The sequence below is a fragment of the Natator depressus genome, chromosome 23 (genome assembly GCF_965152275.1).
Source record: "Natator depressus isolate rNatDep1 chromosome 23, rNatDep2.hap1, whole genome shotgun sequence".
Lineage (NCBI taxonomy): Eukaryota > Metazoa > Chordata > Testudines > Cheloniidae > Natator > Natator depressus.
Window position 1 is genome coordinate 5,486,349 of NC_134256.1, and position 14,268 is coordinate 5,500,616.

Here is a 14,268-nt window from a genome sequence, read left to right on the forward strand (position 1 = left end):
GGGATGGGCGTTTCACGACCACCGCTCCCAAGAGAAGGAGGCGGGTGGTGGTGGTCGGGGACTCTCTCCTCAGGGGGACTGAGTCATCTATCTGCCGCCCCGACCGGGAAAACCGAGAAGTCTGCTGCTTGCCAGGAGCTAGGATTCACGATGTGACGGAGAGACTGCTGAGACTCATCAAGACCTCGGATCGCTACCCCTTCCTACTTCTCCACGTGGGCACCAACGATACTGCCAAGAATGACCTTGAGCGGATCACTGCGGACTACGTGGCTCTGGGAAGAAGGATAAAGGAGTTTGAGGCGCAAGTGGTGTTCTCGTCCATCCTCCCTGTGGAAGGAAAAGGCCTGGGTAGAGACCGTCGAATTGTGGAAGTCAACAAATGGCTACGCAGGTGGTGTCGGAGAGAAGGCTTTGGATTCTTTGACCATGGGATGGTGTTCCAAGAAAGAGGAGTGCTAGGCAGAGACGGGCTCCACCTAACGAAGAGAGGGAAGAGTATCTTCACAAGCAGGCTGGCTAACCTAGTGAGGAGGGCTTTAAACTAGGTTCAACGGGGGAAGGAGACCAAAGCCCTGAGGTAAGTGGGGATGTGGGATACCGGGAGGAAGCACCAGCAGGAGAGTGTGAAAGGGGAGGGCTCCTGCCTCATACTAAGAAAGCAGGACAAACAGCAAGTTATCTCAAGTGCCTATACACAAATGCAAGAAGCCTGGGAAACAAGCAGGGAGAACTGGAAGTCCTGGCACAGTCAAGGAATTATGATGTGATTGGAATAACGGAGACTTGGTGGGATAACTCACATGACTGGAGTACTGTCGTGGATGGATATAAACTGTTCAGGAAGGACAGGCAGGGCAGAAAAGGTGGGGGAGTTGCATTGTATGTAAGGGAGCAGTATGACTGCTCAGAGCTCCGGTATGAAACTGCAGAAAAACCTGAGTGTCTCTGGATTAAGTTTAGAAGTGTGAGCAACAAGGGTGATGTCGTGGTGGGAGTCTGCTATAGACCACCGGACCAGGGGGATGAGGTGTGGACGAGGCTTTCTTCCGGCAACTCGCAGAAGTTACTAGATTGCAGGCCCTGGTTCTCATGGGAGACTTCAATCACCCTCATATCTGCTGGGAGAGCAATACAGCGGTGCACAGACAATCCAGAAAGTTTTCAGAAAGTGTAGGGGACAATTTCCTGGTAAGTGGTAAGTGCTGGAGGAACCAAGTAGGGGCAGAGCTCTTCTTGACCTGCTGCTCACAAACCGGGAAGAATTAGTAGAGGAAGCAAAAGTGGATGGGAACCTGGGAGGCAGTGACCATGAGATGGTCGAGTTCAGGATCCTGACACAGGGAAGAAAGGAGAGCAGCAGAATACGAACCCTGGACTTCTCACGTACGGAGGGACAGACAGACTCAGAGGGCAGCTGGCAGAGAGCTCTCCTCAGGCCTGAACCCTCTTGGGGCCCAATTCTCTGCTGATGCAAATCGCTGCCAATCCAACGGCTGGGGCACAGTGCTGGAAATTGACAACACTGGAGGGGCTGGCCCCTCGCCGTGCGAGCAGCTGACTGTGAACAAGAAAAGAGACGTATGGAGCCCGACCCAGCCAGGTACCGAGGGCACAAGACCCTCGCAGTGTCGGGCACCGGATCAGGTGGCTCGTCACCAGCTTTGGGATCACAAAAGGGGCATTTTCTCAAAGGAGAAACTTGGAAAGAGAAGTCAGACATTAACAGTGAGTTTTACTAGGTTTGTTAATAGCTAATCTAATCTATCTCCATACACACCCATTTATCTATCTATCCACCTACCTATCCCCATACACACCCCCATCTATCTAATCTAATAATCTATCTACCTATCTATCTGGCTCTTGTCCGAGTCCAAAGTGGGCAGTGGCAGGATGGGAGAAACGAGTGGGAAATCTAAGCACACTTGGCCCTGGTGCCTGCCCCACTCCCTGCACCCGCCCAGTGCCCAGGGCACCAATCCAAACCACCCTGGAGCCGCTTGGGGTGCACAGGGAGCCGGATGGCCAGGCGAGACGGGCAGGCAGCTGGCTGTAACCGGAGGCCGCTGTTGATTAAACATAGACCCGGGCAGCTGCCTGCAGAGTTGCCTGTTGACATTTAGGAGCTTAAATGTGTTCCGTGAAGGTCCCAGATCTGCCAGGCCAGGGAAACCCCATGTCCTTGCCCCCCTACACACCAAAATGGGGCAGGGGATCCCATAGGAGGAAAGAGAAAACATGAGGACAACCTTTCCAATCCCAGATCTATGGAGCTGGGCTGCTAGGGCCTGATCCTATCCCCCATCCCCAGGCTATATGCCCCCTGCAAGGCTATGGGGCTGGACTATCTGTCCACTGCAGGGCTATGGAGTTAGACCGCTGGGGCCTAATCCTGCCCCTGATCCTGCATGGAATCCACATGGCTTAACCAGGTCCTGATCCTGCACAAGGTAGCCACATGGTTTGCATCAACATAGCCTGCTATTCAGCCTTCCCCTAGGCCAGCCCTGGCTTTGCCTTGCAGGTTAGCACTAGGTGCCACCAGTCCCCTCAAATCGTCCCCCATGGTACCCATCGCCTGACACTGACTACTCAATTTTCCCAGTTTAATTTATTTTCAAGTCACTGGTTACATAAGAACATGAGAACGGCCATATTAGGTCAGACCAAAGGTCCCTCTAGCCCAGTATCCTGTCTTCCCTCAGTGGCCGGTGCCAGATGCTTCAGAGTTAATGACCAGAGCAGGGCAATTATCGAGTGATCCATCCCCTGTCGTCCACTCCCAGCTTCTGGCAGTCAGAGTTTTAGGGACACCCAGAGCATGGGATTGTGTCCCTGAGCATCCTGACTAATAGCCATCGATGGACCTGTCCTCCAGGAACTTACTGAGTTCTTTTTTGAACCCTGTTATACTTTTGGCCTTCACCGCATCCCCTGGCAAGGAGTTCCACAGGTTGACTGTGCGTTGTGTGAAGAAATACTTCCTTCTGTTTGGTTTCAACCTGCTGCCTATTAATTTCATTGGGTGACCCCCTAATTCTTGTGTTACGAGGAGTAAATAACCCTTCCCGAGTCACGTTCTCCACCCCAGGCATGACGGTACAGACCTCCGCGATGTCCCCCCCCGTTAGCCGTCTCCTTTCCAAGCTCAACAGGCCCCGTCTCATTAATCTCTCCCCATAGGGCAGCCGTTCCAGCCCCCTAACCCCCTGTGGTGCCCTTCTCTGCACCTTCGCCTGGGCTCCTCTCTCCTGGCGGGGACGGGGCCGCGCCGTGGCTCGACAGAGCGGCGTCGTGATACGTGCCGTCCAGGGTCCACCCCACTCCCCCCGGTTCCCCACGTTGGCCCGGGTGTCCGGCGGGGTGTCGGGGGGACCCCCAGGCTCTTCCTCGGGCGCGGTACCAGCTGGCTCAGACCCCGTCGCTTTGCAGGGGCAGCCGGGGTCCCGGGGCTGCCCCCTCGCCCCCCCCCTTGCTGGGGCCAGCCTGGGTCTCTTTGTCCCAGCTGCAAACTCCGCCCCTTGGGTTGAGGCCCCGCCCCCTGGGGGGTCTGGCCCCGCCCCGATTGAGTCTGGCCCCGCCCTCCCCGGCTTGCAGCCGGGCGGAGCCCCAGGGTGGGCAGCGGGCCCTTCGCGCTCCGCGCTCTCTGGACCCTCCGGCCGCCTCGTAGCGGGAGGCGCGCGGCTGCTCGGAAGCCGGAAGTGCGGCCTCGGAGGCGCCGCTCCCCACCCCCCCCACTCCAGGCTGGGTAAGTGCGCACGCGCGCCGTCCCCCTTTCGCACCCGTGACCCGGAAGCGGAAAGTCCCGGCAGCGGCAGCGGCGCGAGATTCTCGGCGGCGTGTGTGTGAGAGCGGGAGCGGCGGCGTCATGTGAGGAGGGCAGAGGAGCGGGGCAGGGGCAGGGGCAGGGGCAGGGGAAGGGAGGGGGCAGGGGCTGGGGGGAGTGGGGCAGAGGCTGGGGGCAGGGGAAGGGAGGGGGCAGGGGCTGGGGGGAGTGGGGCAGAGGCTGGGGGCAGGGGCAGGGGGGAGTGGGGCAGAGGCTGGGGGCAGGGGAAGAGAGGGGGCAGGGGCTGGGGGGAGTGGGGCAGGGAGGGGGCAGGGGCTGGGGGGAGTGGGGCAGAGGCTGGGGGCAGGGGAAGGGAGGGGGCAGGGGCTGGGGGGAGTGGGGCAGGGGCTGGGGGCAGGGGAAGAGAGGGGGCAGGGGCTGGGGGGAGTGGGGCAGGGAGAGGGCAGGGGCTGGGGGAGTGGGGCAGAGGCTGGGGGCAGGGGAAGGGAGGGGGCAGGGGCTGGGGGGAGTGGGGCAGGGGCTGGGGGCAGGGGAAGAGAGGGGGCAGGGGCTGGGGGGAGTGGGGCAGGGAGGGGGCAGGGGCAGGGGCTGGGGGGAGTGGGGCAGAGGCTGGGGGCAGGGGAAGGGAGAGGGCAGGGAATGGGGGGAGTGGGGCAGAGGCTGGGGGCAGGGGAAGGGAGGGGGCAGGGGCTGGGGGGAGTGGGGCAGGGGCTGGGGGCAGGGGAAGAGAGGGGGCAGGGGCTGGGGGGAGTGGGGCAGGGAGGGGGCAGGGGCAGGGGCTGGGGGGAGTGGGGCAGGGGAAGGGAGAGGGCAGGGGCTGGGGGGAGTGGGGCAGAGGCTGGGGGCAGGGGAAGGGAGGGGGCAGGGGCTGGGGGCAGGGGAAGGGAGGGGGCAGGGGCTGGGGGGAGTGGGGCAGAGGCTGGGGGCAGGGGCTGGGGGGAGTGGGGCAGGGGCTGGGGGCAGGGGAAGAGAGGGGGCAGGGGCTGGGGGGAGTGGGGCAGGGAGGGGGCAGGGGCTGGGGGGAGTGGGGCAGAGGCTGGGGGCAGGGGAAGGGAGGGGGCAGGGGCTGGGGGGAGTGGGGCAGGGGCTGGGGGCAGGGGAAGGGAGGGGGCAGGGGCTGGGGGGAGTGGGGTAGAGGCTGGGGGCAGGGGAAGGGAGGAGGCAGAGGCTGGGGGGAGGGGAAGGGAGGGGGCAGGGGCTGGGGGGAGCGGGGCAGAGGCTGGGGGGAGGGGAGGGGGCAGGGGCTGGGGGGGAGTGGGGTAGAGGCTGGGAGCAGGGGAAGGGAGGGGGTAGACGGGGGGAGTGGGGCAGAGGCTGGTGGGGAGGGGCAGCGGAAGTGAGGTGGCAGCTGCGGGGGGGGTTAGAGGGGTAGAGGTGAGGGGGCCTGGCGGGGGCGGGGAAGATGGAGGGAAACGGAGCAGACGCCATGCATTCCCCAGGACCCGAAGGGCGAGGGGATTGAGCGCCTGGGCCCACTGAGCCCTAATCCTCCCACCCGTCTGATGGTAGTGATGGGGGAAGCCTCCTCCACCTTGTCCTGGGGATCAGGTCGGGGAAGGTTCCCTGATCGCGTGTTCATCTCCCCTCCGTAGGGAGGCATTGGCCCAGAGGTCTCCCTGCCCGGGCTCTGGGGTAGGATGGCAGATTTCCTGCCCTGCCCTCAGAAGAGATGTTGCTGGGGATCCTGGAAAGGGAGAGTTGGGGTAACAAAGGGGAGGTTTGATTAACATCACTCCTGACTGGAAGATGAGAAAGCATGGGGAAGGGGGCTAGTTCCCCCCACCCCCCAGAGCCTCTCTCCCCCTCCCCCATTTAGGCAGAAACACATGCCACCCGCTCTCCCTGAGACAGTTGAGGGGTCCCGGCCGAAGGGCAGTGTGGCACCCGCAGGGCAGATCCCAGGGTGGCGGTAGAGCTGATCCAATCTAGGAATCTCTGTTCTGCGGGAAATATTGACACTTTGAAATGTTCCAATTCCCAGCTGCAGCAAAACTGAACTTCTGAAATTTCAGGTGGAGTGAAATCGAGGCATTTTACTAGGACTTTGTTTGGTTTGTATCATTTATAACGCGGGTTTTGAAAGGAAAACTCCAAACGTTCCGGGCAGGTTGAAATAGAGCGCTGGGTCTGATGGAAACACTTTGGTACATTTTGCTCTAAATGAAATTTCATCTAAATTGACACATTCTGGCCGGGCAGCTTTACAGGATATAGAGCGAGCCTTAGCCTACCTCTCCACTGCAGCTGGGAGGTGTGATTCCCACTTGTCTAGCCGTACACATGCTGGCTCAGCTCGAAATGCCTAGCTGCACCAAGAACAAGCCTGTCGGAGGCCCTAGGCAGATACTGGGACAGCTAGCCCGATCCACCACAGACACACTAGCTCAAGCAGACCCTATCGCATGTACATCCAGGCGAGCTGGGAATCACACCACTACTGCTGCGTAGAAGTACCTAGAGGTGGGTTATGGGGAAGCGAGGCCTGAACCCCCTAGCTGGTAGTGTCGTGTCGCCGTGGGGTGTCAGGGACAAGGCAGTCCGAGAGATGGGCCCTTCGCCCTGCTAGGACACCCCAGATGAGGCAGCAGGAGGAGAAGGGCGTGGCAGAGGCTCCATGAATGCCGGGTCTTCCCCTTCTGCGCCTGCAGGAGCCTCTTAAACAAGCCCAAGAGCGAGATGACCCCCGAGGAGCTGCAGAAGCGGGAGGAGGAGGAGTTCAACACGGGGCCCCTGTCCGTCCTCACCCAGTCAGTCAAGAACAACACCCAGGTACTGATCAACTGTCGCAACAACAAGAAGCTGCTGGGACGTGTCAAGGCATTTGACAGGTGCGGTTTCCTCCCCCCATACATTTAAAATACCGCTGGGGCCCTTCCTTCCCAGCCTGCCCCCAGGGGGCTGCGGTTTATGTCTGTCCCGTTCCCCAGCAAGAGCAGAAGGGTCCCCCGCCCGTTGCGCAGTACAGAGCAGGTGGGATGCTGTCCACAGGTCAGAGCAGGGGGGCTGGGAGCCGGCGTTGCTGGGTTCTATTCCCTGCTGTGGGAGGGTGGCCTAGTGGTTAGTGGCATGGCGGGGGCACTGAGTGGCAGGACTGCTGGGATGTATTTCCAGGTCTGGGAGGGAGCATGGAGCGAGCTACAGTTTCTCCCCCACCACCTCATTGGTAGAACCCGACTGCTGCACTAAGTAGTTGATTCCAGCAGGAATGAGCTCAGCGCGACAGGCTTAGCAGAGGGGATGCCAGGTCAGGCTGCAGTGAGCAGCTTCCTCTCTGGCCATGGGGTCTAGGTTGTCAGCGGTTCCTCCCAGCTCCACTGCTGTGTCCCTGATTCCCCGCCGCCGCTCTCTCCCTCCAGGCACTGTAACATGGTGCTGGAGAACGTCAAGGAGATGTGGACGGAGGTGCCCAAGAGCGGCAAGGGCAAGAAGAAATCGAAGCCCGTCAACAAGGATCGCTACATCTCCAAGATGTTCCTGCGGGGGGACTCCGTCATTGTGGTGCTGAGGAACCCCCTCATTGCCGGCAAATAGAGAACTGTCCCAAGGTCCCAGCCTCGTCCTGGCATGACCCAGAGCCAGGCTGAGCGGGGAACCTGCCTCAAGCCCCTCTGGATGAAGGCTGCTGGCTGCATCACTTGTGAAAACCATCTTGTTCAGAAACAACTCTGCTGAGCTCTCCCCAGGTGCCACCTGTACCTCCCTTATTAGCCCTCAGAGCGCCGAGGGCTGAGCACAGCTCCCCCCTGCCCTCCCTGTTGCTACCTCCAGCTCCCACGTTCCCATTTGATTGGAAGGGGGTTTCTGGGAGCAGAACCAGCCAGGAGACCCCAGCTGCTGTAAGCCCGTCCCAGGCTGGTGTCCCCCCACGCCCCTCACCCACCTGCCCAAAGCTGAAAGGAGCCAGTGTCCCGGCGCCGCTGCTCTGGATTTACCCAGGATCTCTGTGCCCACTCACAGCCTCGCCACTGGGTGCTGCAGACTTGGCTGGCCCTGGGGGAGGCTACATCGAGGTGAGAGGCTCTTTAGCTCTTAGGCCTCCTGACAGGCCTGCTCTGTGGCTTGGTTGCCAGGAATGGGGAGCGCTGAGGTTTCCTAAGGGAGCTGGGTACAAAGAGAAGCACTGGGAATCTCAGCCTAACAGAAGGGGGGACCTCTCAGCAGAATTGTCTCTGAACAGCTCTTCAAAGGTGTCTTTTGAAGGGGAGCTGTCTGCTGTAGTTGTCTGATTTGGGTGGGGGCCGACTACCCTGGGAATTTCCGCACTGCATAGCTACCCTACCGCAAACGCCCCACAGAGAGGCACCAGGAGCGCGTGACTGCTGCCCCTCTTGAACCTTCGCTTCCCCAGACACCAGCCAGACCAGCAGCAGTTGTACTTGAGTTCGGGTCCCGCTTTCCAGCTGAGCGAGGCGCCAGGGAAGACGAGTTAGCGAATGTGATTTGAAACACTGCTCAGCTCCTAGTGTAGACAGCTTCACGGTGGCGTCAGCCTTGGCTTATTTCCAGCAGCACTAGCTGAGGTGCGAAGGGTCGTTCCTTACTACTCAGCTGTAAAGCGGGACAGGGACCAAGTAGCCTCTGGGCTGGGGATAAGTCATGCCTGGTACACTCCCACAGCTCGTCAGTACAGAAATCCCTGGTGTCAACAGCTCCCCTGGCCCTGATCCTCCAGCTAGTGGATCCTTGTGTCCCCCGTTCCTGGCATCCATGGGGCAACCATGGGGCAGTTTCAGGAGCGGGGTCTTGTAAGTTGTAGCCCCAGCCTCCAGGGCAGCTCCTCTCCTTGCAGCATCAGGAACTTTTGTAATAAACCAGTTTGATTTCTCCAGCTGGCTCTTGCCTGCTTCGGGGTGGGGAGGTAGTGCGGCCAGTGCCATGGGGTGAATCTTGCTGGCAAGTTCCACGTGGGGGCCAGGCTGCTGGCAGGCACTGTGTCATGAGAGCCAGGCTGGGGCAAAGGATGGCCGCTGCTGGCTGTAAATAGTCTGGGAGGCCGAAGGCGTGTTCCAGAGTTAGACCCACACTCCTCTGCTTCCCCTCCAGAAAGGGGCGGTTGGATGGGGCAGGGATGGGACCCACATGCTTTAAACTTTGGTTCCCATCTTCCCCTTGTGGGTAACAAGCTGTTTGGCTTCTGTGGGTTGTGAATCAGCAGGAGCCCGGGGAGCTACATTCTTCCCTGCAGCTCTGGCTCTTCCCCTCCCCAGAGGTGGTCTCTGTGTGAGGAGCCGAAGGGGGCCAGATGCCACAAGGGTGGGCGACCTGTGGGCAGGGCAGGCTGCGGGGGACTGTGGTGTCCTTACAAAGCTGTGGCTGGATGCAGGGTTGGGCCCAGGCACTGGCTCAAGGGCCCTGGAGCCTGATGGCCTCTGTCAACTGAGCAGCAGCGGCATGCTGGGCTGATTTGCCCTACGCTGTCAACACCCCCTGCCCCAGCTAGGGTTGGGAGGAGGGGCAGCCTCCTGGGCTGGCTGGGGGCAGCCACTGAGAGTCTGTTGGGATGGGAACAGCTGACCCTCCGAGGGGGGGAGGGAGACCTCCCAACTCCTTTACGGGGGCCACCATGTGGCAGCTGGGGGAGCAACTGATGGGCCCTACTGGCCTGGTGGGGAGGCTTTGAATGGGAAAATTATCTGGAATGGTCCCATTTCCTACCCCCTGTGCCAGCCAGACCCCACCCCCAGGGGCCAGATCGGGGCCTTTCCCCTCTGGGGGTGCTGGCTCATGTCCCATTCCCTACCCCTGTGGCTGGATCAGCACCGCATAGAGCAGCGGTTCTCAGCTGGGCGTCTGGGCCTCAAGCAGGTTTCAGGGGGTCCACCAAAATTAACCCGTCTTAAGCCCTGGGCCGGGTTTATTTTTGTCCCTATATTCTCCCTTTGTGTGTTCTAGGCAGGGGGGTGTAACTAGCTCGCCATTAAATACAGCTCTTCGGCTACTAGCGGTGCTGACACCCCCTTGCTGGGCTCAGTTGGGCTGGGGAGCTGTTATAGCCTGTTCGGGGGGCCTCAGAAAGAGAGGTTGAGACCCCTGGGCTAGAGGTGAGAGGTCCCATTCCCTGCCCCCCTGAGCCAGCCAGCTCCATACTCTTCCTTTGTGCCCGGAGCCGCCGTGGGTCGGTGCTGCTGGATCCGCGGGCATCTCTTCCTCGGCGCTGTCTCAGCATGAGCTTACCCCTGGGCCCAGCTGCTCCTCAGCCAGTGAAACTCGACCCCCCCGGGGCCCCCGCGCTCTGCTCCGCTCTCAAAGTGACTTTGTGTTGCTCTCGCACAGAACAGCCCCTTTCCCGCCGCGCAGCCGCTGGGCCAGATCGGTTACTGCTGGCAGGAGGATGCGCCCCCCCCCCGCTGCCGCCGGGGGGATGAATTATTGATCGGGGGCAGATGAGCTGTTTGGCAGGACACCTCTTGCTCAGCTGGGGCGGCGGGCTTAGCCCCGATGGGCAGGGGCTCAGGAAAGGAGAGATGGGCCTGGGGTGATGGGAAGGGGCAACAACATGACATGGGGCAGAGAGAGCAGCTGTCTATGTCAGACCGGACCCACCCCACCCGGTGCTGGCTGACGCTGGCTCCACATTGCGCCTGGCAGGTCTGACCCTCCCCGATTGGACCCAGCCCTGGGCAGGGAAACAGCCAGGCCCACACTTCTGTCATCACCCTGGCTTCTGGCACCCTTGGGGACTTGTCCGGTGCTAGCTGGGCACCAGCGCCTCCCTGGGAGCTGGGGTGTGTCGGACCTGGAGCCTTCTTTCCCCTGGGGATGGGGCGGGGGGTCACTTCCCAGCCCTGCTGAAAGATTCTGGACTCAGTTAACTCCCAGGGGATGGGGGACTAGATTCCTGCCTGGTGGCCTGGCCAGACCACCCTCCTTGGGCCTGTCTCCCCACAGATCCTGGCACAAGAGGCAGCTGGGGGGGACCCAGAGAGGGGAAGGGATGCAGCGCTGCAGCGGGTGGAGGGGGGTCACTGGCCCCCATTGCAGGGCCATCAGGTTCCATCTGCAGGATCCCAGCGGGCGAGGGATCGATTCCCTCCCCCCCCCGCCGCAGCCAGAGCTCCGGCCCGGCTCCAGGGTCGGACTCTCATTGTGATAAGGCTATGCTGGCTCAGCCACCCCAGCCCTTTGTCACTGCGCCTCCTCCGGGCCAAATCATCCCCTTCCCTCCTGTCGCCGCCACTGGGGGAGGTGAAGGAAAAGCATCTGACAAGGCGAAATCCAAGCCGCGGCCTGCGCTGAACCCGAGCCGCCATCTCGAGCTGCTTCCTCTCACCCCGGCACGTGGCAGAGATGCCCAGAGAGGCAGAGCTAGGTCCTGGGAACTGCAACACAGGTGGGATTGTTCCAGGTGGGCTGAGATGCGGCCACCTCTGGGGTCGGGGTGCAGAGGCTGTTTATACAGGGATCCCTCACCCAATCAGGGCTGATAAGATGAGATGAAAGGGGGCCTATTGTACCGGCCTCCCTGAGCACAAGGGGCTCCCAAAATGTCTGTAACTGGGAGGAGGTGGGGCCCTAGCCAACATGGTGTACCAGGGACCTAAATTTCTCTTGATGGACCTGCACCCAGCACCATGAAGCAGCCACCTCTAGGATGGGGTTGTGGCAGTTATTTATAAGGAATACCTCACCTAGCACTGAGATGCAGCCACCTTTGGGGTGGGGCATGGAAGCTGTTTATACAGGGCTCCCTCACCTAGCACTGAGATGCAGCCACCTCTGGCATGGGGGCATGGCTGTGGTTTATTATTTGTGTGGTAGGACTGCCTGGGGGCACCAGTCCCAGAGCAGGGTCCGTGTGCCAGGTGCAAACGTAGGAATGACTCACCTAGCAGTGAAATGCCACCATTCAAGGGAAGGGCACCCCGCCCCATTCCCTGGAGCACAGCACCCCACAGCACTGCACTGGGGCCTGCCCTGACTGCGAGGGAGAGCGCCCCCTGCTGATTTGCTTGTGGTGATGCCCCAGCCTGCAGCAGTCTGGCTCTCCACCCATGCACAGATGTGCTGTCCACTGCCTGGGGACTGGCCGGGAGTGAGGGGGAAGGGGGCTTCTGAGCTGGGCCTCTGCCAAACTCACTGCCCAGATCACATGCAGTCCCGGGGCGAGGAGAAGGGAGCTGCAGGATTTGTTGGAGGGGCCGAGTTCCCCACTGCCCCCCTCCACCCCATGCACACGTGCCAGTGAGCTGCAAACCTGGCCGCTGGCTGGTGTTGGCAATGCCCCATGGTTGACCTTTGCCCACCCCCACTGGGAGCTGGGGAACCGGCTGGGCGGGGAGCCCCGGGTGTGATCTGGGCACCGTCGGGGTGCAGGGTCTGGCTACATCCCCTGCCTGGTTTGGGGATACTGGCCTGCACTGGCTGCCAACGGCCCCTCCGAGCCAGGCCTGTGAATATGCCCCTCCCCTCCCCCCAACTGCAGCTCTGCACCTTCCTTTGTCTCTCCCCCCACCCGCTCTACCGCCCCCATCTCTTCCTTCCCCCCAGCCCGTGGTGTTCCCCTCCCCACCCCATTCCTCCCTCTGCCCGTCCATCTCAGCCCTCTCCCCGACAATCCAGCCCCTCCCACGGCCACAGGAGGGGGCCTGGGCCGCCCCACGAAGCGCCCTCGCTAGGAGAGGCTGCGGAGCAGGGCCTGGCATGGGTGGAAGCCAGACCCCTGAGTGCTCGTCTGCAGGGCTCCAGGCTGCCCCTAGCAGGATCCAGCCCGACGCCTGTGGGGAGCCCACGCCAGAGGATCTGGGGGGCACAACGCTGGCACGGATGGGGCTGCCAGGCTGGGATCTGGGACTAGGCTCCCCTCCCCGAACTCTGGTATCCACCCAGATCTGGGGGGGGAGACAACTGGGTCCCAACAGCCTGGCCAGCCCCCCCCAAGCTGTGCGGATGGGGGTCTGTGGGTCCAGGGGTCTCTGCCACTGGGGTCAGCTGTGCCTAATACAGCTGTGGTGCCACAGCGCCCCCTGGTGGGAAACAGCAGCACTGCAGGCATGCTATGGGGTGGGGTGAGGGGGCGTCCCTGGTGCACCAAAATGAATACACAGCCCAGCACCGCCCCACGCGTGGGCGCATTCACACGCACAGCCCGGCACTGCCCCATGCCCCATACCGTCCCCTCCCCACAACCCCCTGAAGGACAGAGCAGCAGTGAATTCAGCAGGGAGATGCCTTTAATGAGATGATCCAGGAACAGGCTGGAGCCGCTGCCTGGCCCGAGGGTCCCGCCGGGCTGGCACAGAGGAGAGCTGAAAGGCTGAACCAACCTAGCTGCAGATAGCTGCTTGCTGGAGCCCTGAGAGGAGAAATTCCACCCCCCGGCCCCTCGGCCTCGCCTGCATCACCTGGCAAACCCAGATGGCCTGGCGCTGGTGCTTCCCTCGCTGCTTTTCTCCCGCCGGGGGCCAAGGACACAGGCTGGGCCAGTTCCCTCTTGGGTTCTCCTGCGCTGGCCCAAGGGTGTGGGGTGGGGATGGGGGTGGCCACCGCTTTGGGGAACCAACCCCATCCAAACCCAGAAGGAAAGAAGAAACCTGGAGGGTGGGGGGGGGCATCGCTACAGGGCGTGGGCTTTGCAAAATGTATGTGGCTGTCTCTGGGACAGCGGTTCAGGGGTTAGAGCTGCGGGGGGCTGGGAGTTAGGACTCCTGGGTTCTGTTCCCAGCTCTGGGAGGGGGGTGGGGTCTAGTGGGTTAGAGCAGGGGGGCTGGGAGCCAGGACGCCTGGGTTCTAGCCCTGGCTTTGAGCGGCGAGTGAGGTCTAGTGCATGGGCAGCGTGTGACTCCCACGTTTGGGGAGGCTGGGCATGAGCATAGGATACTCCCTAAAAGTGTGGGGAGGGTGACCGGATCATGACCCTGCCCCCTGCTGCGCCCCGAGGCCCACCCCCGCTCGGCCTCCTCCCCCTGAGGCTCCACCCCAGGCCCTGCTCCTGCTTGGCCCCCTCCCCCGAGGACCCTCCACCCCGGGGTGGAGGATCCTTGGGGGAAGAGCGGAGCGAGGGCGGGACCTTGGGGGGAAGAGGCTGAGTGGGGGCGGGAAGAGGAGCAACATGGGCGGGGCCACGGGGGAAGAGGCTGAGTGGGGGCGGGGCCTCAGGGCGGAGCATGGGAGCCCTTTCGGGGGCAGCACTCCAAAGGGGGTGGGCCGGCGCGCCTCCAGAGGGAGGGGCACTGTGTCCTGTTTAGGGGAGGCTTAGCCCCCCTGGCCTCTTATACCTGCCACCCGTGGTCTAGTGTCGGGGTTCTCAAACTTCATTGCACCGCGACCCCCTTCTGACAACAAAAATTACTTCATGACCCCGGGAGAGGGGACCGAAGGCTGAGCCCGCCCGAGCCCACCTGCCCCAGGGGGCCAAAGCAAAAGCTCAAGGGCTTTAGCCCCAGGCAGGGGGCCTGCAACCTGCGTTCTGCAGCCCTTGGGCTTTGGCTTCGGCCCCGGGCCCCAGCAAGTGTAAGCCAGCCCTGGCGACCCCATCCAAG

At 61.9% G+C, this 14,268-nt stretch overlaps 1 protein-coding gene across 1 annotated transcript; it reads left to right on the top strand.

The window, feature by feature from the left end:
• Positions 1-3,763: 3,763 nt before the first annotated feature.
• Positions 3,764-8,082, top strand: SNRPD2 (small nuclear ribonucleoprotein D2 polypeptide). Its single transcript, XM_074937873.1, has 3 exons — positions 3,764-3,873; positions 6,439-6,618; positions 7,147-8,082. Coding segments are annotated over exons 1-3 (357 nt in total). The 5' UTR covers positions 3,764-3,871; the 3' UTR covers positions 7,322-8,082.
• The last annotated feature ends 6,186 nt before the right edge of the window (positions 8,083-14,268 follow it).